This window comes from Rhinopithecus bieti, unplaced genomic scaffold, assembly GCF_001698545.2.
Source record: "Rhinopithecus bieti isolate Rb0 unplaced genomic scaffold, ASM169854v2 scaffold_21022, whole genome shotgun sequence".
NCBI lineage: Eukaryota > Metazoa > Chordata > Mammalia > Primates > Cercopithecidae > Rhinopithecus > Rhinopithecus bieti.
The window spans coordinates 817,182-844,140 of record NW_016810401.1 but is presented as its reverse complement, the minus strand read 5'-3'; the positions used below and the strand labels follow the sequence as shown (position 1 = coordinate 844,140).

Below are 26,959 nucleotides of genomic sequence, written 5' to 3'. Positions count from 1 at the left end.
TCTCAAAAAAAAAAAAAAAAAAAAAAAAAAAAAAAAAAAAAAAAAAAAAAATAAAAAGAAATGCAGCTGCTTTAAAAAATATTTTCTTTATCCTGCAAATTTGCTGAATTTATTTATTAGTTCAAGCATTTTTTTTAAAGTCTCTACAGTTTACTGTATATAAGGTCAAGTCATCTGAAAACATAGATAACCTTCTTTCTTCTTTTGCAATTTGAATGCCTTTTATTTCTCTTGCCTGATTGCTCTGGTGAGGACTTTCAGTACTATATTGAATGGAAGTGGTGACAGTTGAGTATCCTTGTCTTGTTACTAATCTTAGAGAAAAACTTTTTAGCTTTCACCACTGAATATAATGTTAGCTGTGGGCTTGCTCTATCTGGTGTCTATTACATTGAAGTACATTTCTTTTGTACCTAATTTGTTTTCTTTGAAAACGTTTTCAAATGTTTTTTTCTGTATCAATTGAGATGATAATATGATTTTTATCTTTCATTCTATTAATATGATGTATTCTATTTATTATTTTCTATATGTTGAACTGTTGTTGCATCTCAGGGATAAATCCCACTTAATTATGGCTAGTGATCCTATTAATATGTGGTTGAATTTGGTTTGCCAGTTGCTAGTATTTTTTGAAGATTTTTGCAGCCGTTTTTATAAAAGATATTTGTAGTTTCCTTTTCTTATAGTGTCCTTGTCTGACTTTGGTCTCAGGGTAATGCTGGCCTCATCAGATGAGTTTGTAAGTATTTCCTCCTCTTTGATTTTCTGAAAGACTTTAAGAACTATTGGCATTGATTCTTCTTTAAATGTTCGATCGAATTCACTTGTAACATTATCAGGTCCTGGGCTTTTTCTTATGTGGAGATTGTTGATTACTGATTCAATCTCCTTATTTATTATTGGTCTTCTCAGATTTTCTGTTTATTTTTGAATCAGTCTTTGTAGATTGTATGTTTCTAGGAATGTAACTATTTCTTCTAGATTACACAATTCATTTTTAATAATTGTTTTAGTAATATTTTATGATTGTGTTTCTGTGGTGTCAGTTGTAATGTTTTCTCTTTCATTTATTTCATTTATTTGACTTTCCTCTTTTTTCACAGTCTAGCTAAGTCTGTCAATTTTGTTTTTTTTTTAAAAAGCTCTTAGTTTTGTTAAAACTTTTGTTTTTATAGTCTCATAGATTTATTCTCTAACATTTATTATTTCTTTTCTTCTGTTGACTTCAAGCATAACTTGTTCTTCTTTTTCTTGTTCCTCGAGTTGTAAAGTTTGGTTGTTTGAGATCTTTCTTTTTTTCTTAACATAGGTGTTTATCACTGAACTTCCCTCTTAGAACTGCTTTTTCTTCATTTCATAAGTTCTGGCATGTTTTGTTTCTATTTTTGTTTGTCTTAAGATGCTTTTTTATTTCTCTTTTAATTACTTCTTTGACCTATTGATTGTACAAGAGTATGATATTTAATTTCCACATATTTGTGAATTTCTCAACTCTCCTCTGTTACTATTTGCAGTTTCAAACCATTGTAGCCATGCGTGATACTTGACATTATATTAATCTTGTTAAATTTGTTTAGACTTGTTTTGTGGCCTAAAATATGATCTGTCCTGGAGCATGATATGTGCACCCTTTAAAAGAAGCTATATTCTGCTACTTTAGATGGAATGTTACATATTTGTCTGTTAGGTTCCTTTAGTCTATAGTGTTGTTCAAGTCCACTATTTCCATATTGATTTTCTGTTTGAATTATCTGTCCATTTTTGAAAATGGAGTATTAAAATCCCTACTATTATGTATTACTGTCTATTTCTCCCTTTCAGTCTCTTAATATTTGCTTTATATGTTTAGGTGCTTTGACAGGGGCTCATATATATTTTTTCTTGTTATATCCTCTTGATGAGTTAACCCCTTTATCATTATATAATGGACTTTTTTGTCTCTTTTTACAATTTTGGACTTAAATCTATTTTGTCAGATATAAGCATAGATGCTCTGGCTTACCTTTGGTTGCAATTTACATGAAATATGTTTTTTCATCTCTATTTTCAGCCTATGGTGTCCTAAAACTAAAGAAGTGAGTCCCTTGTAAGCAGCATATATTTGGACCATGTTTTTTCTTAATCCGTTCAACCACTCTGTCTTTTTATTTATTTATTTATTGTTTACTTTACGTTCTGGTACACATGTACAGAACATGCAGGTTTGTTACATGGGGTATACATGTACCATGGCAGTTTGCTGCACCTATCAACCCGATTTTGGGGGAACGGGTGGTGTTTGATTACATGAATAAGTTCTTTAGTAGTGATTTCTCAGATTTTGATGCACCCATCACCTAAACAGTATACACTGTATCCACTGCATAGTTTTTATCCTTTACCCACCTCCCACCCTTTCCCCCAAGTCCCCAAAGTCCTATTTATTTATTTATTTATTTTTACTTTAAGTTCTGAGATATGTGTGGGGAACATCCAGGTTTGTTACATAGATATACATGTGCCATGGTGGTTGGCTGACCTATCAACCTGTCATATAGGTTTTAAGCCCCATATGCTTTCGGTATTTGTCCTAATGCTCTCCCTCCCCTTGCCCCCCATTCCCAGACATGCCCAAATGTCTGATGTTCCCCTCCATGTGTTCATCTGTTCTCATTGTTCAACTCCCACTTACGAGTGAGAACATGTGGTGTTTGGTTTTCTGTTCTTGTGTTAATTTGGTGAGAATGATGGTTTCCAGCTTCATCCATGTCCCTGCAAAGAACATGAACTCATTCTTTTTTATGGCTGCATAGTAATCCATGGTGTATATATGCCACATTTCCTTTATCCAGTCTATTATTGATGGGCATTTGGGTTGGTTCCAAGTCTTTGCTTTTGTAAATAGTACTGCAGTAAACATGTGTGAGCATATGTTTTTATAGTAGAATGATTTATGATCTTTGGGTATTTACCAAGTAATGGGGTTGCTGGGTCAAATGGTATTTCTAGTTCTAGACCCTTGAGGAATCGCCACAGTCTTCCACAATTGTTGAACTAATTTACATCTCCACATCCTCGCCAGCATCTGTTGTTTCCAGAGTTTTTAATGATCACCATTCTAACTGGTGTGAGATGTATCTCACTGTGGTTTTGGTTTGCATTTCTCTGATGACCAGTGATGATGAGCTTTTTTTCATATGCTTGTTGGTTGCATAAACGTCTTCTTTTGAGAAGTGTCTGTTCGCATCCTTCGCCCACTTTTTGATGGGGTTGTTTGTTTTTTTCTTGTAAACTTGTTTAAGTTCCTTGTAGATTCTGGATATTAGCCCTTTGTCAGATGGACAGATTGCAAAAATTTTCTCCTATTCTGTAGGTTGCCTGTTCACTCTGATGATAGTTTCTTTTGCAGAGCAGAACCTCTGTAGTTTAATTAGATCCTATTTGTCAATTTTGGCTTTTGTTGCCATTGCTTTTGTGTTTTGAGTCATAAAGCCTTCGCACATGCCTATATCCTGAATGGTATTGCCTAGGTTTTCTTCTAGGATTGTTTGTGATTTTAGGTCTTACATTTAAGTCTTTAATCCATCTTGAGTTAATTTTTGTATAAAGTGTAAGGAAGGGTTCCAGTTTCAGTTTTTCCGCATATGGCTAGCCAGTTTTCCCAGCATCATTTATTAAANGTACCACCATGCCCGGCTAATTCTTGTATTTTTAGTAGAGATGGGGTTTCACCATGTTAGCCAGGCTGATCTCAAACTCCTGACCTCAGGTGATCCACCTGCCTCAGTCTCCCAAAGTGCTGGGATTACAGCCATGCCTGGCCAAAAAGTATTTCTCTTCCTGAATTAAAATGCAAATTTTACCAATCAAGAAACTGACATAAGAACAGTTTTAGTTTAATCACTTAACACTTGTGCATTATTCAATTTTGAGACTGAAATACTTGTTTCCCTTTCAACTGATTAGGAAATGGTCTGAGTTGGCAGAAGTTAATCCTCACATTATTCAGCTAACGAGACACAGAATCCTAAAACCTGATTCCAACTTCCGCCTAAACCTCACAATGCAAAGCAAAGCCTTTCATTTTAATGTTGTACAAGTATAAGGACAATGTAATCTGGATTAACTTTAGATAATAACTTAAGACAGGAAAATGTATCATATTACAGAGATTTAAAAATTGACTATACAATAAATGAAGAAGAAAACTAACAATAGAACAGGACAATGTTCAAATAGCGAATACAATGAACAAATGGGGCCAAAAGATCAACATTTATCTCTCATCATCTTTCTTGCAATGTCTCAGCTTTCTTCTCCCAAACATAAAGGCAGATTAATTCAAAGTAGCCCTATTAAGAATATTTGTTTATCATGCCTGTAATCCCAGCACTTTGGGAGGCCCAGGTGGGCGGATCACCTGAGGTCAGGAGTTCAAGACCAGCCTGACCAATATGGTGAAACTCTGTCTCTACTAAAAACACAAAAATTAGCACATACCTGCAGTTCCAGCTACTCAGGAGGCTGAGACAGGAGAATTGCTTGAACCCAGGAGGCGGAGGTTGCAGTGAGCTGAAATCACGCTACTGCACTCCAGCCTGGGCAATAGAGCGAGACTCCATCTCAAAATAAAAGACATAGTAAATATAAATGAATTAACTCACACAACCCACTTACACACAAACAAAACTAGAATAAACAACAACTTGTAGGAACCACCTCTAGTTGATTTCACCACTTAACAGGGGCAAGATCTTAGGTGGGTCACTTTGTTTAAGGATGACTTGAAATTTTACAGTACTACCTTGGATCCCACATATGAAAACTCTTCAAGAATTTTTTATCAACTAGAAGTTAAGAAAAATACAGTGAGAAATAAAATGAAACGTTCTCACACATATGAAGGCCCAGATCATGCCTAAATTTCTAATGATTTAACTTAAGAAGCTCCTTGTCCTGAGAGATTCCTTTAACCCACAACACTACTCAGATGGGGCAGAGAATCCCAGGACACTACCCAAGCCACAGGATAAAAACACAACCTGTCTTCTATCTGGCACCAACAGACTAATATCTAGCTATACACGGGACTGACTTTAAAGTTGGTTAACAAGTATTTCAATCCATTAAAATAAAACTTAGAAATTACATGCTTAGTCTACACAAGTTTAACTTACTTTAGTCACTTAGTGAACTGTGAATTGGCTCCCATTAGTGGTCAGAATGCTTTGTATTTGGTGTAGAAACCAAATAAATCAAGCTATTATTATCTTGTGAGTACAAACAATGTTTATTTGTTTGTAAAGTGCCAGTTTTATATTTAAGTAAACATTAAAATCTGCGTTGAAGCAGTGGGGCTGCATCTTTCAATTGCCTGTGCTAGTTAAAAGACTGTTTAATCCTGTTGTGCCAAGCTCACTAAAGGGTCACCCCTCACTTTAAAGCCAAGACTGCCATTGTCACTGCTATGGTAAGTCACAGCCAGCCAGGCCTGCTGGCAAAAGGTGATACTACCAGCACTATAAACAAACAGGACTGGTTGTGAGGTAGCTACACAGTTTTAAAGATGCTGTTAATGAACATTACGGACAATTCGCGGTGGGGCTAGTTGGTAACACTTCAGCTGATTTTCTTTATGAGATGGAAAAAAAAAATCAGCAAAATAAGGGCATATCTTCAGTTCATTTAGAAGTCAGCATCCAAGGTAAAAGAATTCTCTGTTGGACTTGACATCACTCCCATCCTCTGATACTCGCCTACTCTCTTCTCAAAGAAGTTAGTCTTTCCTTCCAGTGAAATATTCTCCATAAAGTCAAATGGGTTCTCTACTCTGAAAACCTTGCTAAAACCCAGTTCCAGCATAAGTCTGTCTGCCACAAAGTTCCCTCTTAACACTGTGTTAACTGTGTCCCAGAGATTCTGCTCCATTGTCTCTTGGTTCTCATTGGTTTCAATGAACTGCATTATTTCTGCCTTAATGTTGTTATTTACTTAGTAGTCATTCAGGAGCAGGTTGTTCAGCTTCCATGTAGTTGTGTGGTTTTGAGTGTGTTTCTTAATCCTGAGTTCTAATTTGATTGCACTGTGGCCTGAGAGACTGTTTGTTATGATTTCCATTCTTTTGCATTTGCTGAGGAGTGTTTTACTTCCAATTATGAGATTGATTTTAGAATAAGTGCTATGTGGTGCTGAGAAAAATGTATATTCTGTTGATTTGCTGTGGAGAGTTTTGTTGATATCTATGAGATTTCCTTGGCCCAGAGCTGAGTTGAACTCTTGGATGTCCTTGTTAATTTTCTGTCTCGTTGATCTTTCTAATGTTGAAAGTGGGGTGTTAAAGTCTCCCACTATTATTGTGTTGAAGTCTAAGTCTCTTTGTAGGTCTCTAAGAACTGGTTTTATGAATCTGGTGCTCCTGTATTGGGTGCACCTGTATATATATATACACACACACACATATATGTATATATAAATATATATACATGTATATATGTATACATGAATATATATGTATATACATATACATACATGCACATGCATATATATGTATATATACATATATGTATTATACACATGTATATGTATACACATATACATATATACATACACATATACATACATGCATGTATACATACACATATACATATATCCATACATGTATGTATATATACATATACATATATACATGCATATATGTATATGTTTACATATATGTATTACACACGTGTATATACATACACATATACGTATATCTATGTATGCATGTATTATACATGTACACATGTATTATACATGTGTATAATACATATATATGCATGTCCATAACATATATGTATACACATATGTATATACATACATGTATATGGATATACATGTCTATACATATGTATATGGATATACCTATATGTATGAATATATGTATATACATGTATGTATATAGCATATTTTGTTTCTAATTCAGCTTATTTGGATCTTATATATACATGTGTATGTGTATATATACATATGTATATATTTATATATTTTTATATATATTCATATATATATGCTATCTCTACTTATTGCATTATTCTCTTTACCATTATGTAATGCCTTTGTTTGTCTTTTTTGATCTTTGTTGGTTTAAAGTCTTTCTATCAGAGACTAGGATTGCAACCCCTGCTTTTTTTTTTGCTTTCCATTTGCTTGGTAAATATTTCTCCATCCCTTTATTTTGAGCTGATGTATGTCTTTGCACATGAGATTTGTCTCTTGAATATAGCACACCAATGGGTCTTGACTCTTTATCCAATTTGCCAGCCTGTGTCTGTTAATTGGGGCATTTAGCCTATTTACATTTAAGGTTAATATTGTTATGTGTGAATTTGATCCTGTCATCATGATGCTAGCTGGTTATTTTGCACATTAGTTGATGCAGTTTCTTCATAGTGTCATTGGTCTTTATATTTTTGTTTGTTTTTGCAGTGGCTGGTACTGGGTTTTCCTTTCCATATTTAGTGCTTCCTTCAGGAGCTCTTGTAAGGCAGATCTGGTGCTTGTCTGTAAAGGATTTTGTTTCTCTTTCATCTATGAAACTTAGTTTTGCTAAATATGAAATTCTGCAATGAAAATTCTTTTCTTTAAGAATGTTGAATATTGGCCCCCAATCTCTTTGGGCTTGTAGGGTTTCTGCAGAGAGATCTGCTGTTAGTCTGATGGGCTTCCCTTTTTGGGTAACCCGACCTTTCTCTCTGGCTGCCCTTAACAGTTTTTCATTAGTTTCAACCTTTGGAATCTGACAATTATGTGTCTTGGGGTTGCTCTTCTTAAGGTGTATCTTTGTGGTGTTCTCTGTATTTTCTGAATTTGAATTTCAGCCTGTCTTGCTAGGTTGGGGACATTCTCCTGGATAATATCCCAAAGAGTGTTTTCCAACTTGGTTCCTTTCTCCTCGTCACTTTCAGGTACACTAATCAATCATAGGTTTGGTCTTTTCACAAAGGCCCACATTTCTTTGAGGCTTTGTTCGTTCCTTTTCAATATTTTTTCTCTAATCTTGTCTTCACGCTTTATTTCATTAAGCTGATCTTCAATCTCTGATATCCTCTCTTCTGCTTGATCGAGTTGGCTATTGATACTTGTGTTTGCTTCACGAAGTTCTTGTGCTGTGTTTTTCAGCTCCATCAGGTCATTTATGTTCTTCTCTAAACTGATTATTCTAGTTAGTAGTTCTTTAACCTTTTTTCAAAGTTCTTAGCTTCCTTGAATTAGGTTAGAACATGCTCCTTTAGCTCAGAGGAGTTTATTACCCACCTTCTGAAGCCTCCTTCTGTCAGTTCATCAAACTCATTCTATGTATGTATATACATACATATATATGTACGTTTATATACATGTGTGTATAATACATATATACAAACTCATTTATGCCCTTGCTGGAGAGGAGTTGCAATCATTTGGAGGAGAAGAGGTATTCTGGTTTTGGGAATTTGCAGCATTTATGCACTGGTTTTTCCTCATCTTCATGGGTTAATCTACCTTAGATCTTTGTGGCTGAAGACTTTTGGATGGGGTTTCTGTGTGGACGTTCTTTCGTTGATGTTGATGTTATTGCTTTTTGTTTGTTAGTTTTTTCTTCTATCAGTCATGCCCCTTTTCTCCAGGTCTGCTGCAGTTTGCTTGGGCTCTACTCCAGACCCTATTTGCCTGGTTATCACCAACAGAGGGTGCAGGACAGCAAATATTGCTGCCTGCTCTTTCCTCTAGAAGCTTTGTCCCAGAGGGCACCGGCCTGATGCCAGCCTGAGCTCTCTTGTATGAGGGGTCTGTCAACCCCTGTTGGGAGTTCTCTCCCAGTCAGAAGTCATGGAGTTCAGGGACCCCCTAGAGGTGGCAGTTTTTCCCTTAGCAGAACTCAAGCGCTGTGGTGGTTGAATCCTCCTTGTCAGGATCTGCTGCTCTATTCTCCATTATATCATTCCTATACCTTTGCATCTTCATAGCTTAGTTCCCACTTATGAGTGAGAACATACAATGTTTGGTTTTCCATTCCTGAGTTACTTCACTTAGAATAATGGTCTGCAATTCCATCCAGGTTGCTGTGAATGCCATTATTTCATTCCATTTTTATGGCTGAGTAGTATTCCATGGTGTATACATAGATATAGATATAGATATAAATTTTGATATATATATCACAATTTCTTTACCCACTCATTGATTGATGGGCATTTGGGTTGTTGCCATGTTTGTACAATTGCAAATTGTGCTGCTATAAACATGCATGTGCAAATACCTTTTTCAGATAATGACTTCTTTTCCTCTGGGTAGAAACCCATCAGTGACAGACTGGATTAAGAAAATGTGGCACATATACACCATGGAATACTATGCAGCCATAAAAAAGGATGAGTTCGTGTCCTTTATAGGGACATGGATGCAGCTGGAAACCATCATTCTTAGCAAACTATCACAAGAACAGAAAAGCAAACACCGCGTGTTCTCACTCATAGGTGGGAATTGAACAATGAGATCACTTGGACACAGGAAGGGGAACATCACACACCAGGGCCTATTGTGGGGAGGGCGGAGCGGGGAGGGATAGCATTAGGAGATATACCTAATGTAAATGATGAGTTAATGGGTGCAGCACACCAACATGGCACATGTATACATATGTAACAAACCTGCACATTGTGCACATGTACCCTAGAACTTAAAGTATAATAATAATAATTAAAAAATATCTATTTATACTCTTTCAGACTTTCTGATGTAGGCATTTAAGGCTATGAACTTTCCTCTTAGCACCACCTTTGTTGTATTCCAGAGGTTTTGATAGGTTGTGTGACTATTACCATTCAGTTCAAAGAATTTTTAAATTTCCATCTTGATTTCATTGTTGACCCAGTGCTCATTCAGGAGCAGATTATGTAATTTCCATGTATTTGCATTGTTTTGAGGATTTCTTTTGGGGCTGATTTCCAATTTTCTTCCACTGTGGTATGAGAGTGTACTTGATATAATTTTGATTTTCTTAAATGTGTGGAGACTTGTTTTGTGGCCTATCATATGGTCTATTTTAGAGAATATTCCATGTGCTGATGAATAGAATGCATATTCTGCAGCTGTTGGGTAAAATTTTCTGTAGAAATGTGTTAAGTCCATTTGTTCTGCCGCTTGTTTGCCATTTTTTAACCTCTCCACTCTGTTTTTTCATTAGAGAATTTAATCAATTTACATTTAAAGCAATTATTGATAGGTAAGAACCCGTTGATGCCATTTTGTTAATTATTTTACACTGTTTTGAGACACAATAACAACAACAAAAAACTGCAGGCCAATATCCCTGATGAACATTGATGTGAAAATCCTCAATAAAATACTGGCAAATCGAATCCAGCTGCACATCAAAAAGCTTATCCACCATGATCAAGTCGTCTTCATCTCTGGGATGCAAGGTTGATTCAATATATGCAAATCAGTAAATGTAATCCCTCACATAAACAGAACCAATGACAAAAACCACATGATTATCTCAATAGATGCAGAAAAGGCCTTCAATAAAATTCAACACCCCATCATGGTAAAAACTCTCAATAAGCTAGGTATTGATGGAATGTATCTCAAAATAATAAGAGATATTTATGACAAACCCATAGCCAATATCATACTGAATGGGCAAAAGCTGGAAGCATCCCCTTTGAAAAACAGCACAAGACAAAGATGCCCTCTCTCACCACTCCTATTCAACATAGTATTGGAAGTTCTGGCCAGGGCAATCAGGCAAGAGAAAGAAATAAAGGGTATTCAAATAGAAGGAGAGGAAGTCAAATAGTCTCTGTTTGCAGATGACATGATTGTATATTTAGAAAACCCCATCGTCTCAGCTCAAAATCTCCTTAAGCTCATGAGCAAATTTGGCAAAGTCTCAGGATATGAAATCAATGTGCAAAAATCACAAGCATTCCTATACACCAATAATAGAGAGCCAAATCATGAGTGAACTCCCATTCACAATTGCTACTAAGAGAATAAAATACCTAGGAATACAACTTAAAGGGATGTGAAGGACCTCTTCAAGGAGAACTACAAACCACTGCTCAAGGAAATAAGAGAGGACACAAACATAGAAAAACATTCCATGCTCATAAATAGGATCAATATCATGAAAATATCATGAAAATTACTTTGGGCCATACTGCCTAAAGTAATTTATAGATTCAATGCTATCCCCATCAAGCTACCATTGATTTTCTTCACAGTACTAGAAAGAACTACATTAAATTGCATATGGAACCAAAAAGCCTGTTTGGCCAAGACAATCCTAAACAAAAATAACAAAGCTGGAGGCATCATGCTATCTGACTTCAAACTGTACCTCAAGGCTACAGTAACCAAAACAGCATGTTACTGATACCAAAACAGATATATAGACCAATGGAACAGAACAGAGGCCTCAGAAATAATGCCACACACCTACAACCATCTGATCCTTGACAAACCTGACAAAAACAAGCAATGGGGAAAGGATTCCTTATTTAATAAATGGTATCAGGAAACTGGATAGCCATATGCAGAAAACTGAAACTGGAACCCTTCCTTACACCTTATACAAAAATTAACTCAAGATGGATTAAAGACTTAAATGTAAGACCTAAAACCATAAAAACCCTAGAAGAAAACCTATTCTAGGTTTTCTAGGTATTTCTAGGCAATACCATTCAGGACAAAGGCATGGGCAAAGACTTCATAACTAAAACACCAAAAGCAATGGCAACAAAAGCCAAAATTGACAAATGGGATCTAATTAAACTAAGGAGCTTCTGCACAGCAAAAGAAACTATTGTCAGAGTGAACAGTCAACCTACAAAATGAGAGAAAATTTTTGCAATCTGTCCATCTGACAAAGGGCTAATATCCAGAATCTACAAGGAACTTTAAGCAAATCTACAGGAAAAAACAAACCAGCCCATCAAAATAACAAAAGCAGAGGCACTGTTTTGACTCAAAGAACTGGCATGCCCAATTGTGAATCAGTTTGAGTATGCCTAGATCCAAGGTTCCACATTATTTCTGGGAATTTATTTCCTTAATCAATAATTAAATTAAGAAAAAAACATCTAAATAGTTAGAAGAGAAGATTTGGAGTGTTCTCGCCATGAATAAAAGACAAAATTTTGAGGTGACAGATATCCAAATTACTCTAATTTGAATATGTCATACTTTATATAGGTATCAGAATATCACATGTATCCCTAAAATACATACAAATGATATATATCAACAAAAATTAAAAAATAGAAATAGTTTAAAAATATTGCTAATATAACGTTCTGTTTCTTGAACCTAGCAATATATTAAAATAATAATACACTGTGACTAACTGTCTTTCAATGAATGAATGGGGTAACAAAGTTCTATATTCTCACTGTGGTAATAGTTACACAAATTAATGCCTGTATTACAACTCAGAGAACTGTACACACACAAGTGTACACAAAACCAGTCAATTTTACTGTATTCTAATTTATTAAATAAAGATAAATAATCTGTAAAAAAGACTCATTCATTTAACTGACAGATATGGGGACAAAACAAGCAATTGGAGAGAGAGGGAGACAGACAGACAGACAATGTATTCTTGGATTCTTGGAAGACCTAGGCAAATATAATATATAATATAAAATATATTTTATATTTATATTATATAATATATTATATATATAGTGGTCAATTTTGCTAAGTGTAAAAATATATATGTACACACACAGTTGGCCTTTAGAATCTGTGGGTTTCATATCCATGGAGTCAATCAATCGCTGATGGAAACTTTGCATTTAGTTGGATCTGTGGGTGTGAAACCAGCAGACACAGAAGGCCAACTAAGGAACTTGAGTATCTGCAGATTTTAGTATCCATAGGAGTCCCGGAACCACACCCCTGTGGATATGGTGAGATGATTGTGTGTATGTGTGTGTGTGTGTGTGTATATATATATATCCAAATTCTCAGTCTTTCCTTATTTCCTTATATCACTTAGCAAAATTGATCACTATATATATACATACATATATAAAATATCCAAATTATCAGCCTTTCCTTATTTCCTTTTTTCTTTGTATCACTTAGCAAAATTGACCACTACGCATGATATATATATATATCATGCGTAGTGGTCAATTTTGCTAAGTGATACAAAGAAATAAGGTAATAAGGAAAGGGCTGATAATTTTGAATTAAATCAACAGAGTATTTAATGCTATGCAAGTCCATAATTTATGGCTGGCCACACTTGCTTACATGCTTTCACCTTTGGAAGGTTTTATTTTTCATTTGTTTCATTTGTTCCATTTCATTCAAGAGTAAATTCCAGTAAGATGAATAATTGGAAGTTATATTGCAAGAAGATGGAGTTAAATGTTCATTTAAAGGAAGAAAAATTTTTGAAGTAGGAATAAGAGGATGATGACAGTGATGACAATGATATCTTATTGCCACTGCTTATACACAGTTATAAGTTCTAAAATGGTTGCTGGCTAGACTCAGAGCCATCAAAGGCTCATGTTTTGACAACAAATTTACAAGCATTCTTGACCTTTGATAGATTTATTCTTAACTCACAATCAGAAAGGGCATTTCTACTCTCTGTTGTGCTTTATTCCCCAAATGCCAGAGATTCTGGTGGATTGTCAACATCATAGCATGATCCTTTCCTGGGATAGATTCCATTACATTAATCTTGTACGTGTACAAGAATTTTAAAAAGCAAGAGTTAGGCATTCATTAAATCTCAATTTGGATAGCAGGATCTGGAATCTGAAGTTTCTGATCAAAACTTCACTTGGGCTTTGTGTTTATATCTCTGTTTCAGATAGTAGTGATCTTGAACTAAGGCTTGTAGGTGGAACGAACCGCTGTGTGGGGAGAGTAGAGCTGAAAATCCAAGGAAGGTGGGGGACCATATGCCACCATAAGTGGAACAATGCTGCAGCCGATGTCGTATGCAAGCAGCTGGGATGTGGAACTGCACTTCACTTCGCTGGCTTGCCTCATTTGCAGTCAGGGTCTGATGTTATATGGCTTGATGGTGTCTCCTGCTCTGGTAATGAGTCTTTTCTTTGGGACTGCAGACATTCCGGAACCGTAAATTTTGACTGTATTCATCAGAACGATGTGTCTGTGATCTGCTCAGGTAAGACTTACATCCACATGATTACATCAGATAAAATTCCTTTTTTGGAGAACTAGGACCAAACCCTGAAGAAGTTACAACCAATTGTGATGTGTAAGAATTGACACTTTCAATTCTTCCTCAGGGAACATGCCTGCGTTTTATGCAGCATATTACATTGTAAGCCTCATGGGAATAAGGTTTTTACCCACCCCCAACACACCATTTTACTTAATTCTAATTGGTGCAACAAAATATCCAATCTAGTCAAAATTGCTATTAATCTATACAAGTGTATGGCTTATATTAATATTCAGCATAATTTTTAAATGTGTAATCACTTTGCATATTCATAGATACAACTATATTTTTCTATGTTATCATTGAGTTTGTTTTAGCACTTCCACTCATTAAAATAAACTATTTCCAAAGAGTACCTATCTAAAAATTTATGACTTTGCTAATTACTTTGTACCTTATACTAGTAAAATTTTTGTCTGCAGCCATTTGTTTTCTAGTTTGCAACTCTCAACTACAAGTTACCCCTCACTGTTTATTTATAGTTTTGTATATCAGGGGTTAAAATATCACTCATATTTCTCTCACAGTAGTATTTTATGTTTAAAGATGTCATGAAACGTGTTCACTGTCTTAATAAGATTAAATCCACACCTTCTAATATTCTTATGAAAGGAGAATCCCTAGATGTAGAGCCAAGTATTTTCCTCTGAGAGTCAGTTTGTCTTGATAGAAGAGGCTTCTTTAGTAAATTATTACTGACCTTATTCTACCAGCCTTACACAGGATGCCTTAATCTTATTTCCTATAGAATTTGAGATCAGGTCGCCTTTTTTAAGATGAGTTTTGCTTAAGTCTAGAGTATGCAGCAGGGAACGATATACATAGAAAAACGTATGTAGACAAAGAGGTTTATGGGTTTAGCTGTACCTTAGCCACAGGATTTATGCCACCCTCATAGGACTTTTGGGAAGGATAATATATTCAGAACATCTTTTAATCCTTTTATTTCTGTTTATACTAGTTTGCTTGCAAGTTTTATCTGGGGAACGACCACTTTCACCATTCAAAAGAGTTTCCCACAGTATATGTGATCAATCCATCATTTTACAAGAAAAATTTTCCTCCACGTAAAAGGGAGGTAGAGAAAAGAGGGACACATGAGAAGATGAGAGAGATGAGAGGAGAGGGGGAGGAAACAGGAAGAGAGAGAATCTTAATCATTTTGATACATTTTCTTACAATGAAGTGAATTCATAACAGTGTGCTTCTGACTTGATATAACATCCCTAACTGTAAGACCAGTTGCTATTCAAACTCTGGAACTTCCGGAACGATGTGCCTCTGGAAGAGTAAGGAAGGGCCAGGAAGAATGATGCAGATGTGAAAACAAGGTGGGAAAACAATCCCAACACTGAAAACAGATGTGTGTGTGGCCAACCCACAGGAAAATGGGTAGTTAGATACATTGGCCTTCTCTGCAGTCCTGTAGTCAAAGGATTTTTTTTTCACCAAACAAAAACAGTTCACAGTTTCACAGTTTAAAATCTGTCACTTGATAATTATGTGATCCTATATAAGTCAATCTCCAAGTTGCAGATTTCTTTTATCATGACTAGGATAACAGCATTAAATAAAATAGTGCAGGGAAAATACCTAAAATGTGCCAGGCAACCAAGAAGTTCTCCATAGGTTTAGGCATGATTATTATCATCATTATGACCCACATTATTTATAGGAAAATAAACCCCCAAATCTCCCGAGACTAACCTATTCAATGTGAACCAGATTTCTCACTAGATAGCAAATTACACTTTTGTAATGATGTATGAAAAGCTTGAATAATGGGAGGAGATGAGGTATAGAAATTATATCTTCTTTCCTCAATTATTTCAAGAAAAATTCTCCACATTTTTACTTTCTTGGGGTTAATATATTTATTTGTATGCATGAAAAAGCAGAGTCACAGGGACACAAGTCACGTGATGCACATGCTGACGGAGCGAAAACACACAGTTCCTTCAAAAATTACCACTGAACAAATTTCATTTCCTACGGCAAATATGTTTAATAAGCAAAGGCTTGCTTCTTCATAGAAAACAGTATGAGAAAGAACATGTTTCTATTTAAATCCAAGAGAGATTTTTTCCTAATTGCACATTGTTTTTGTCCCTTTTCTTTCTGAAGTTACTGAAAGGCAAGTATTTGCCAACACTTTAGTTTATTTTATGGTGTTAAAATAATCACTGTAATATTTTGAAAATTAATGTAATTAATGGCATATAGGATTCTAAGGCTTTTTATTGTAATGTTTAGTTTCTTAAATTTCAGCAAGGCTAAAGCAAGATTCTTAGGATTATAATTTCAATGTTCATATTTAAAAGAAGATTGTTGTCATAAAGACCGACAAGTACTTTAGTATTGAAGTCTTCTTGTTGAAATTTTGAAACAAAATGCATTTCCACTCTTTACTTTTCTCAGTTTGTGAAGGATACATCTAATCTTCACATGGGGAGGTTGGAGGAGAGGGATGCTGATGATATTGTCCCAAATCCAGTTCAGACGTTTCTCTGTGACTTCATCCTAGATGGAGCAGATTTGGAACTGCGACTAGCAGATGGAAGTGACAATTGTTCGGGGAGAGTAGAGGTGAGAATCCATGAACAGTGGTGGACAGTATGTGACCAGAACTGGAAGAATGAACAAGCCCTTGTGGTTTGTAAGCAGCTAGGATGTCCGTTTAGTGTCTTTGGCAGTCGTCGTGCTAAACCTAGTAATGAAACTAGGGACATTTGGATAAACAGCATATCTTGCTCTGGGAATGAGTCATCTCTCTGGGACTGCATATATGATGGAAAAGCAAAGCGAACATGCTTCCGAAGATCAGATGCTGGAGTAATTTGTTCTGGTAAGGTTCAAAGATCATGAGAGAGTACACATTTGAATTTTTAGAAATAATTTGTTGGGAGGTTAGAAGCACTTAGTAGCTTGAAAAAAGGGTTTTTTGGTCCTTAAAAAAAACCCAAAATACTCGTAAGCAGCACAAAGAACTTTTCAAATGCACATTGTAAAAAGAGAGTTTCTCCTCACTAGCAGTCTCTCCTGAAATCAGATACAGCTGGTACCACCGCATGAGTATAATCTGTATCTCTACAATAACTGGGAAAACTCTCTTCATATTAAACTAATGAGTTGTACTAGTTTACAGTTTTCTTAACAGTTTTCTGCTGCTTTTAAGTTTTTTATTTAATAATATACATTGTTTATTTCTGATTATAAATTAAGGCTTATTATAGAGAATTAGGAATATATACAAATCCAAATAGCTGATATAGATATATTTATATACATATGTTGATGTGATGTATAATTCTGTAAGAATCTAGAATATCATTAGTAGAATTGAAAACAAAGAAAATCTGTGTGCATAATACTTATGAATTATTTTACGTATAAAACATTTCCAAGACCTTTTAAACAGAAAAAAACAGGTTAGATATTTAAAAAACAAAGCTAGATGCAGAGGCTCATACCTGTAACCTCAACACTTTGGGAGACTAACACAGGAAGATCACTTGAGGCCAAGATTCACAATCAACTTGGGTAATATAGCAAGACTCCCTCTGCAAAAAATTTAAAATTTATCTGGGTGTGGTGGCACATGCCTGTGGTCCTAGCTACTCAGTAGGCTAAGGCAAGAGGATTGCTTGATCCCAGAAATTCAAGGCTGCAGTGAGCCATGATTGGGTCACTGCACTCCAGCTGGGGCAACAGAGTGAGGCCTCATCTTGTAAAAAAAAAAAAAAATGAAATAAATAAATAAAATCCAGTCATCATTATTCTCTGTGGCACTTTATGAAGGAAAAAAAAGGAGTATCTAGAGAGTCCTAAGTGGGAGGGGGCACAGGTGTCAGGGGAGTATTGTGAGCCTACATAACCATTTCCAATGATGCTATTTACATGAGAGTATACCTAAATAGTCCTGTTATTTATTGATATCCTAAAAGCCTGATAGATGATAGATATAGGATAAATGAAGAATGATGTTCTTGTAAATGAAACACACACACATACCTTATATGTGGATGGAAGGATAGAAATATAGATAATGCAACTCCTTATTTTGTATCTTGTCTCTCACTTGCTATAACATTTGCATTTTCCCACACCCTTAAACTAAAAATTAAAAAACTTTATGTTATTCTATCATATGAGTACAGTAAATTTAACCTGAGCTCTTTTCTTGGTGTTTAGGCTGTTGATAATTTTTCACTATTAATATTATACTAACCTGACATTCTTGAATGTACACCTTACATACACCTTATATTCAAGAATGTCAGATTAGTATAATATATAATGGTATCCAGAAATTGCAGAGTGGAGTTTGGTTTATGAATCTATTTATCTATCTATTCTGTTCACATTTAATGTGATCAATTTGGTAGGCAAAGTTAACTATCAATTCTTTTGTACACATCAATTTTATTTTAGTTTTCTCTTTCTTATAGATTGATATAAAACATTACAAAATTGCTTTTGCTTTTGGAAACTACTTTTCAAATTATAAATGCAGTGAAAAGATCAAAATACAAAAAAATTAAAAGAATTTTTTAAATCCACATGCAATGCTGCCATTCATTCTTTTGGGGTTTTTTTGTTGTTTATATTTCTGGATCGTGTGTGTGTGTGTGTACCCTTTGTGCTGAACAATATACCACAGACATATTCCACATGGCCATTACTAATCTATCTTAATGTTAGAAGCTGCTTACTATATTGCGTAATGTACTATAATTTATTTAACTATCTCATCATGTTAAGTTTTAAAAGGTTTTCAAATTTTACTGTTAAAATACGATTTTATTTGATATACTGAGAAATACATTTTCACACTTGATTATGTAATTTGCCAAATACTTAAAAATGAAATTGTCATGTAAAACCATATGCATCTTTTTTTAAAGTCTTGGATATATATTAACAAATTATTGTCTATAAATTGTGTTTTTTTCTTCTATTCGATTTCAGCTCCCTATTATTCCACTATATCATATTAACACTGAATGTTTTCATATTTTAGAATAACTGTTAATCTGATTTTAAAATATAATAATATTAATGAACATTTATTGAATATTTATGGTGTTCCAGGCAGCGTTCTATTAGTTTACATATATGGGTTCATGGAATCCTCATGGAATCCCAGGAAGGGGGTTACTATTCTAATTTCTATTTTACAGTGAGGAAATAGAGGTACTGAGAGAAAGTAACTCACCCAGGTCACTCAGCTATCAGGGCAGTAGTGAAGCTGGAGTTCAAATATGGACTGTTTTAGCTCCAAAGTCAATGCTCAAAAATCTTACTTCCTTGATAACAAATGAGAGCTTTTTCCCAATTCTTTATTAGCAACTTATTTGTATTTGTTTATGTGTTAGCATTTCTGGTTCTTTGGCCATTTTTCGGTTGTGTGACGTCTTTGTCTTATGATGTGTAAGAACTCTGTGTATTTTACAGAGTCCCTTTATAAAATACATAGTCCCCCTCTTCTATTTCTAGAACCATCACATTTAACTTTAACTACTTTAACTAACTTTAACACATTTAACTATTGTAGCTTTCTATAGGCTAATATGTACTGAGATATATATTCCCTAAGTATTCTTATTTTTCATAAAATCCTTGCTACTTTTTTCTCCTTATTCTTCTAAATATGGATTAAAATTAGAATTGTTTTTAAGGTAATATTAAACCTATGAATTGGTTGGGCATGGTGGCACATGCCTGTTGTCCCAGCAACTCAGGAGGCTGAGGCAGGAATATCACTTGAGCCCAGGAGATAGAGACTGTAAGGTGCTATGATTGCACCTGTACATAGCCACTCCACTCCATCCTGGGCAATGTAGCAAAGCCCAGTCTCTTAAAATACCATATAAATATAAATTGGTTTGATTTGTGCAGAAATTATATCATTATACTATCCATTTACCCTATACTAGAATAGTATACACTACTTCATTTGTATATTTATTTGCACCAGGAATTTAAATTTTTTCTTTGCTTTATTTCTATGAATTTTTATTTAGTATATCTGGAAATGATATATATTACATATACATACATCATATATCTGTTCATACACCCATACATTTAACCTACACTGAATACATTGGTTTCCATTATATCACGGAAGGACTTGGTGACATACTCAAAACTCTATGTGTAAGGATGTTCATGGCAGCGTAATTTGTGAAAATGAAAAATTAACCATAACATAAGTAACTAAGAATTGTGTCTTGGTTAAATAACTTACAGAATCTCTATATCGCCATATGATGGTATCCTATGCAATTATTAAATATTATGTTTTAAAATACACACACACACATACTAGGTTGAATAGAATGTAAGATTATTATAGACACATGGAAGAGTTGTTGTACTGGATAGCAAGTAAGGAAATTGGAAGGCTTTTAGAATTTTTAAAGTGACCCATTATAAAATATTATACCTTTCCTATATCACAGTAGTACCTACATAGCAAAATATTTCTTGGCTGGGCACGGTGGCTCATGCCTGTAACCCTGGCACTTTGGGAGGCCGAAAGGAGGTCAGGAGTTCTAGACCAGCCTGGGCAATATGGTGAAACCCTGTCTCTACTAAAACACAAAAAATAGCTGGCCGTGGTGGTGTGCGCCTGTAATCCCAGCTACTTGGGAGGCTGAGGTGGGAAGATTAAACCCTGAAGGCAGAGGTTGTAGTGAATCAAAATTGTGCCACAGCACTCTAGCCTGGGTGACAGAGTAAGGCCCTGAAAAGAAAGAAAGAGAGAGAGAAAGAGAGGAAGAAAGGAAGAAAGGAAGGAAGAAAGGAAGAAAAAAGAAAGAAGAAAAAGAAAGAAAGAGGAAAGAAAGAGAGAAGAGGAAGAGGGAGGGGGAGGGGAGCAAGTAAGGAAAGAAAAGAGAAACAAAGAAAGAAGTCAGAAAGAAAGATAAGGAGAGAGAAAGGAGAGAGAATGAAAGAAGAGAGAGAAGAAAGAACAGAGACAGAGAGAGAGAAAGAACAGAGACAGAGAGAGAGAAAGAGAGGAGAAAGAGGAGAGAGAAAGAGAGAAAAAGAAAGAAAGAAGGAAAGAAGAAGAGAGAAGAAAGAACTGAAGAGAGAGAAAGAATAAAAGAAGACAGAAAAAGGAAGAAAGAAGAAAGAGGAAGAAAGGAAGAAAAGAAAGAAAGAAAGAGAGAAAGAAAGAAAGAAAGAAAGGGGAGGAGGAGGGAGGGGGAGGGGAGCCAGGAAGGAAAGAAAAGAGAAACAAAGAAAGAATTCAGAAAGAGAGAGAAAGGAGAGAGAATGAAAGAAGAGAGAGAAGAAAGAAAAGAAAGAGGAGAGAGAAAGAAAAAGAAAGAAAAAAAGAAAAGAGGAAAGAAGAAAGGAAGAAAGAAGAAAGAACTGAAGAGAGAGAAAGAATGAAAGAAGACAGAAAGGAAGAAGAAAGAGGAAGAAAGGAAGAAAAGAAGAAAAGAAAGAAAAAGAAAAAAGAAAAGAAAGGAGGGAGGGAGGAAGGAAGGAAGCAAGGATTTTCTCAAAATTTATCAAGTGCTTTGAACACTGGAAAATTAAGAATTAAAAGGAATTTATTTTATGAAAGGGCAGTTTCATGTACAAATGCCTCCCTTTATCTTATAAAACATGGCGGACAAACTAAAATGAAGACTATGAGGGAATGAGCTTTGGTGCTGATGCTGGACTCCACTGCAGAAACCTGCCAGTTATCTCCTGAATTGTATCCATACCTCAAAGAACTTCTCTGCATGCTTCCACGTTGCTCATCTTATCCAAACCCATCATTCTTGGAGGCTTTATAACATTCCCCAGGCTTTACTTCAGTAAATTTGCTTTTGTTGTTTCATGCTTTAGAGACACATTCTCTCCAAAAATTGAATAAAAAATTGTCAAAAGAAAGAAAACCAAACTTTTCATCCAAAAGTATGCCTAATATATCACCTATTAGGCAAAGCCTCATAGTGGTGAATTTAGAGAGTCTTTTCAGTCTTCTGAAAAGATCCTCTCATTTGATCTCAAATATGTGGTTTTGTCTTGCTTGCAGATAAGGCAGATCTGGACCTAAGACTTGCCGGGGCGGATAGCCCCTGTTACGGGAGATTGGAGGTGAAATACCAAGGAGAGTGGGGGACTGTGTGTCATGACAGATGGAGCACAAAGAATGCAGCTGTTGTGTGTAAACGACTGGGATGTGGAAAGCCGATCCGTATGTTTGGTATAACCTATTTTAAAGAAGCATCAGGACCTATTTGGCTGGATGATGTTTCTTGCATTGGAAATGAGTCAAATATCTGGGACTGTAAACATAATGGATGGGGAAAGCATAATTGTGTACACAGAGAGGATGTGATTGTAACCTGCTCAGGTAAGACTTGTTCTTATTTATTATTTCCTGACAAGATAAATAGTATTCCCCATAGGAGGGGCTTCTGGGTCTATAAACTGGCTCACATCTGGGAATTGATTGAGGGGTCATGACTCTTGTCTTAAGTTAGACTTCAGTTCACTTTACCTGGAACTCTTCCGCTTATACAGGTAAAATAAGAAATTAGTAGACAACCCTGACCATGACCCTTTGGATCCCTTCCCCTACCAAATACAGAAGCAGTCTGGCCTTTCAACTTCATTAAGCGTAGGCCACCTTTGGTACGTGTTTCACCCAACCAGTCCAACAAACTATTAGAGGCTTTCTAACCCTTAGCTGCATCATTAAATCTAGAATCTCTGCTTAGGGCTCATATCAGTAAATTCACCCTGATCCAACTTTATGTTCCTTCCAGCATTATCTCAGATCCTTAATACTCATTCTCACGTATATTCTGATACCTGTCTGTGTAAATTGGAAAAATCATGGTTGTTTGTGTGCACTTCCACGTCAGACACTTTGTACCTCATGTTTTGGAGCTTGCTGGGACTTGAGTCTAGATGTAAAGAGGGCTGATGGAATGGGTGCTGAGGAGACTCAGGAGTGCCTTTCAAGGCAATTATCTCAGGAGAGATTCAATTTCTTCAAGCAAAGTAGGATTAATACTCTCATACAGAGGTGGATGGTTGTCTCTACTGTTAAAGGAGAAACAGTAGAATTTAGGGTTTCAATGTTCCCAACCTTATCAGGTCTCCCCATATTACCCCATCCCAATGTTCAGAATTCCGTTCCATCCCAATTAAATCCCTCACTTAGACAGTAGACATCTTGTGAGGTTGAGAATTCAGTACCTTACCAGGTGAAGGTTTTCAGTAATCTCAGTTCTGTTGCTATAAGAGACGTGAGTTTCTTTCCAGGAAGACATAAAAACTTGCAGGTTCAGGTGGGAATTTGAATCTCTAAATTCATTCTTTTCTTTCCCCACTTTGTCCAGTGCAATGGGGAGTACCCAGCCAATCTCATTATGCTTGTAAGTTTGACAGAAATGTCCTAGGTTAACAAATATATGTTCATTCAGAACTTTACCTCCTATGAGTATTTGATTAGGAATATCTAATGATGAGATTTTGTATATATCTATTGCCACATCATGCCATGGATTTCAGTGCCCTCTTTACTACTGGATATAGAATCATTAGTGTCATTAAATTTTTATCAGGTTAGAGAACCAATTCTAGAATCAATTTTTGAATTATAGCATCAATTCATAAAACTCATCCTTAAGATTTTGTTCCTCTAGAACCACTATTAGTACCCAAATCTGCATTATTCAGGGTTCTCCAGGAAAACAAAACCAATGGAATGTGAGCCTTTCTTCTCTGTGTGTGTGTGTGCGTGTATGTGTGTGTGTGTGTGTGTGTGCGTGTGTGTGTGTGCGCATATGTATGTATGTAGAGAGAGAGAAGGAGAGAGAAAGACAGAGATTTATGTTAAGGAATTGGTTCAATTTTATAAGCAATGGTGGGGACTTGTAAGTCCAAAATCTGAAGAGGATGCCAGCAGACTGCAGAGAAGAGCTGATGTTGCAGTCTTGAATCTCAAGAAAGTGCGGAAGTAGAATTCCTTCTTTCTTGGGGGACTTCAGTCTTTTCTCTTAAGGTCTTCAACTGATTGGATGAGGCCCACCCACATTATGGAGGATAATTGGCTATACTCAAAGTCGGCTGATTTAAAGGTTAATCACATCTGAAAAAATACCTTCACAACACTGTCTGTTTGACTGGTGTTTGACCAAATAACTGGGTATCATAGCCCAGCCAAGTTGACATATAAAATAAACCATCACACCCATTAACTACTTGCTTCATTGTTCTTGGTGCAGGTAATGCAACATGGGGCCTGAGGCTGGCGGGCGGCAGCAACCGCTGCTCGGGAAGACTGGAGGTGTACTTTCAAGAACAGTGGGGCACAGTGTGTGATGATGGTTGGAACAGTATTGCTGCGGCTGTGGTGTGTAGCCAGCTGGGCTGCCCAACTTCTATCATTGGCATGGGTCTGGGAAACACTTCTACAGGATATGGAAAAATTTGGCTCGATGACATTTCCTGTGATGGAGATGAGTCAGATCTCTGGTCATGCAGGAACAGTGGGTGGGGAAATAATGACTGCAGTCACGGTGAAGATGTTGGAGTGATCTGTTCTGGTAAGATACCCAAACCAGGGCTTCCTTAAAAGAAACTGCCTGGGTTCTCTAACATACCTTCTACATACCTTCTTTTTTCTTAATCAGTACATTTATGACCAAGTACTCATTTCTCACTTTTTTTTAAAGCTAACCATACCTCATATTCTCATTCATTTTTAGTATCTTTCTATGGGATCAAACCTGTTTTCTCAAGAAATGAAACCTAATTTTCTAATATCTATCCAAATTTTCCCAAAGTTAGTTTCATTAAACCACTAGTCAATACAATTCTACAAAAAGATGTTACCCATAGTCAAATCAGTTTAGGAAAAAATAATGATAATTCAGTTATTTATTTAAATAAATAAACCCTTATGTTGAATCACCCAATTTCTCAAAAATTGGTACCCAAGATTACTCAAATACTCATTGTTATCTGAAAGGCTAATCCCAACAGCGTTAGAACAAAAAAACTTCATCCAGAGGTCTGGGCTTATGGATTATATAATTTTTTTTATTATTATACTTTAAGTTCTAGGGTACATGTGCACAACGTGCAGGTTTGTTACATAGGTATACATGTGCCATGTTGGTTTGCTGCACCCATCAACCCATCATTTACATTAGGTATTTCTCCTAATGCTATCCCTCCCCCAGTCCCCAACTGACTGACAGGTCCCAGTGGGTGATGTTCCCCACCCTGTGTCCAAGTGTTCTTATTGTTCAATTCCCACCTATGAGTGAGAACATGCGGTGTTTGGTTTTCTGTCCTTGTGACAGTTTGCTCAGAATGATGGTTTCCAGCTGCATCCATGTCCCTACAAAGGACATGACCTCATCCTTTTTTATGAGTGCATAGTATTCCATGGCGTATATGTGCCACATTTTCTTTATCCAGTCTATCATTGATGGGCATTTGGGTTGGTTCCAAGCTTTTGCTATTGTGAACAGTGCTGCAATAAACCTACATGTGTATGTGTCTATAGTAGAATGATTTATAATCCTTTGGGTATATGCCCAGTAAAGGGATTGCTGGGTCAAATGGCATTTCTGGTTTTAGGCCGCACTGTCTTCCACAATGGTTGAACTAATTTACATTCCCACCAACAGTGTAAAAGCATTCCTATTTCTCCACATCCTCTCCGGCATCTGTTTCCTAACTTTTTAATGACTGCCATTCTAACTGGCATGAGATGGTATCTCATTCTGGTTTTGATTTGCATTTCTTGGACGGCCAGTGATGATGAGCATTTTTTCATGTGTCTGTTGGCTGCATAGATGTCTTCTTTTGAGAAGTGTCTGTTCATATCCTTTGCTCACTTTTTGATGGGGCTGTTTTTTTTCTTGTAAATTTGTTTAAGTTCTTTATAGATTCTGGATATTAGCCCTTTGTCAGATGGTTAGATTGCAAAAATTTTCTCCCATTCTGTAGGTTGCCTGTTCACTCTGATGATAGTTTCTTTTGCTGTGCAGAAGCTATTTGGTTTAATTAGATCCCGTTTGTCGATTTTGGCTTTTGTTGCCATTGCTTTTGGTGTTTTAGTCATGAAGTCCTTGCCCATGCCTATGGCCTGAATGGTATTGCCTAGGTTTTCTTCTAGGGTTTTTATGGTTTTAGTTCTAACATTTAAGTCTTCAAGTCATCTTGAATTAATTTTTGTATAAGGTGTAAGGAAGGGATCCAGTTTCAGCTTTCTACATATGGCTAGCCAGTTTTCCTAGCATCATTTATTAAATAGGGAATCCCATCCCCATTTCTTGTTTTTGTCAGGCTTGTCAAAGATCAGATGGTTGTAGATGTGTAGTGTTATTTCTGAGGCCTCTGTTCTGTTCCATTGGTCTATATGTCTGTTTTGGCACCAGTACCATGCTGTTTTAGTTACTGTAGCCTTGTAGTATAGTTTGAAGTCAGGTAGCATGATGCCTCCAGCTTTGTTCTTTTTGCTTAGGATTGTCTTGGCTATGCGGGTTTTTTGTTGTTGTTGTTGTTGTTGTTGTTCCATATGAACTTTAAAGTAGTTTTTTCCAATTCTGTGAAGAAAGTCATTGGTAGCTTGATGGGGAAGGCATTGAATCTATAAATTACCTTGGGCAGTATGGCCATTTTCATGATATTGATTCTTCCAATCCATGAGCATGGAATGTTCTTCCATTTGTTTGTGTCCTCTTTTATTTCACTGAGCAGTGGTTTGTAGTT

General features: G+C 35.9%; 1 protein-coding gene across 2 annotated transcripts in view; it reads left to right on the top strand.

Annotated features, from left to right (window-relative positions):
* CD163L1 (CD163 molecule like 1) overlaps nucleotides 1–26,959 on the top strand; it is a 94,892-nt gene that overhangs the window by 22,325 nt on the left and 45,608 nt on the right. For both annotated transcript variants that reach the window (XM_017891841.1, XM_017891840.1), the window contains exons 5-8: nucleotides 13,835–14,155; nucleotides 16,740–17,060; nucleotides 22,257–22,577; nucleotides 24,460–24,780. In XM_017891841.1, coding sequence (XP_017747330.1) covers nucleotides 13,835–14,155; nucleotides 16,740–17,060; nucleotides 22,257–22,577; nucleotides 24,460–24,780 — 1,284 coding nt within the window. The remainder of the gene's footprint in view (nucleotides 1–13,834; nucleotides 14,156–16,739; nucleotides 17,061–22,256; nucleotides 22,578–24,459; nucleotides 24,781–26,959) is intronic.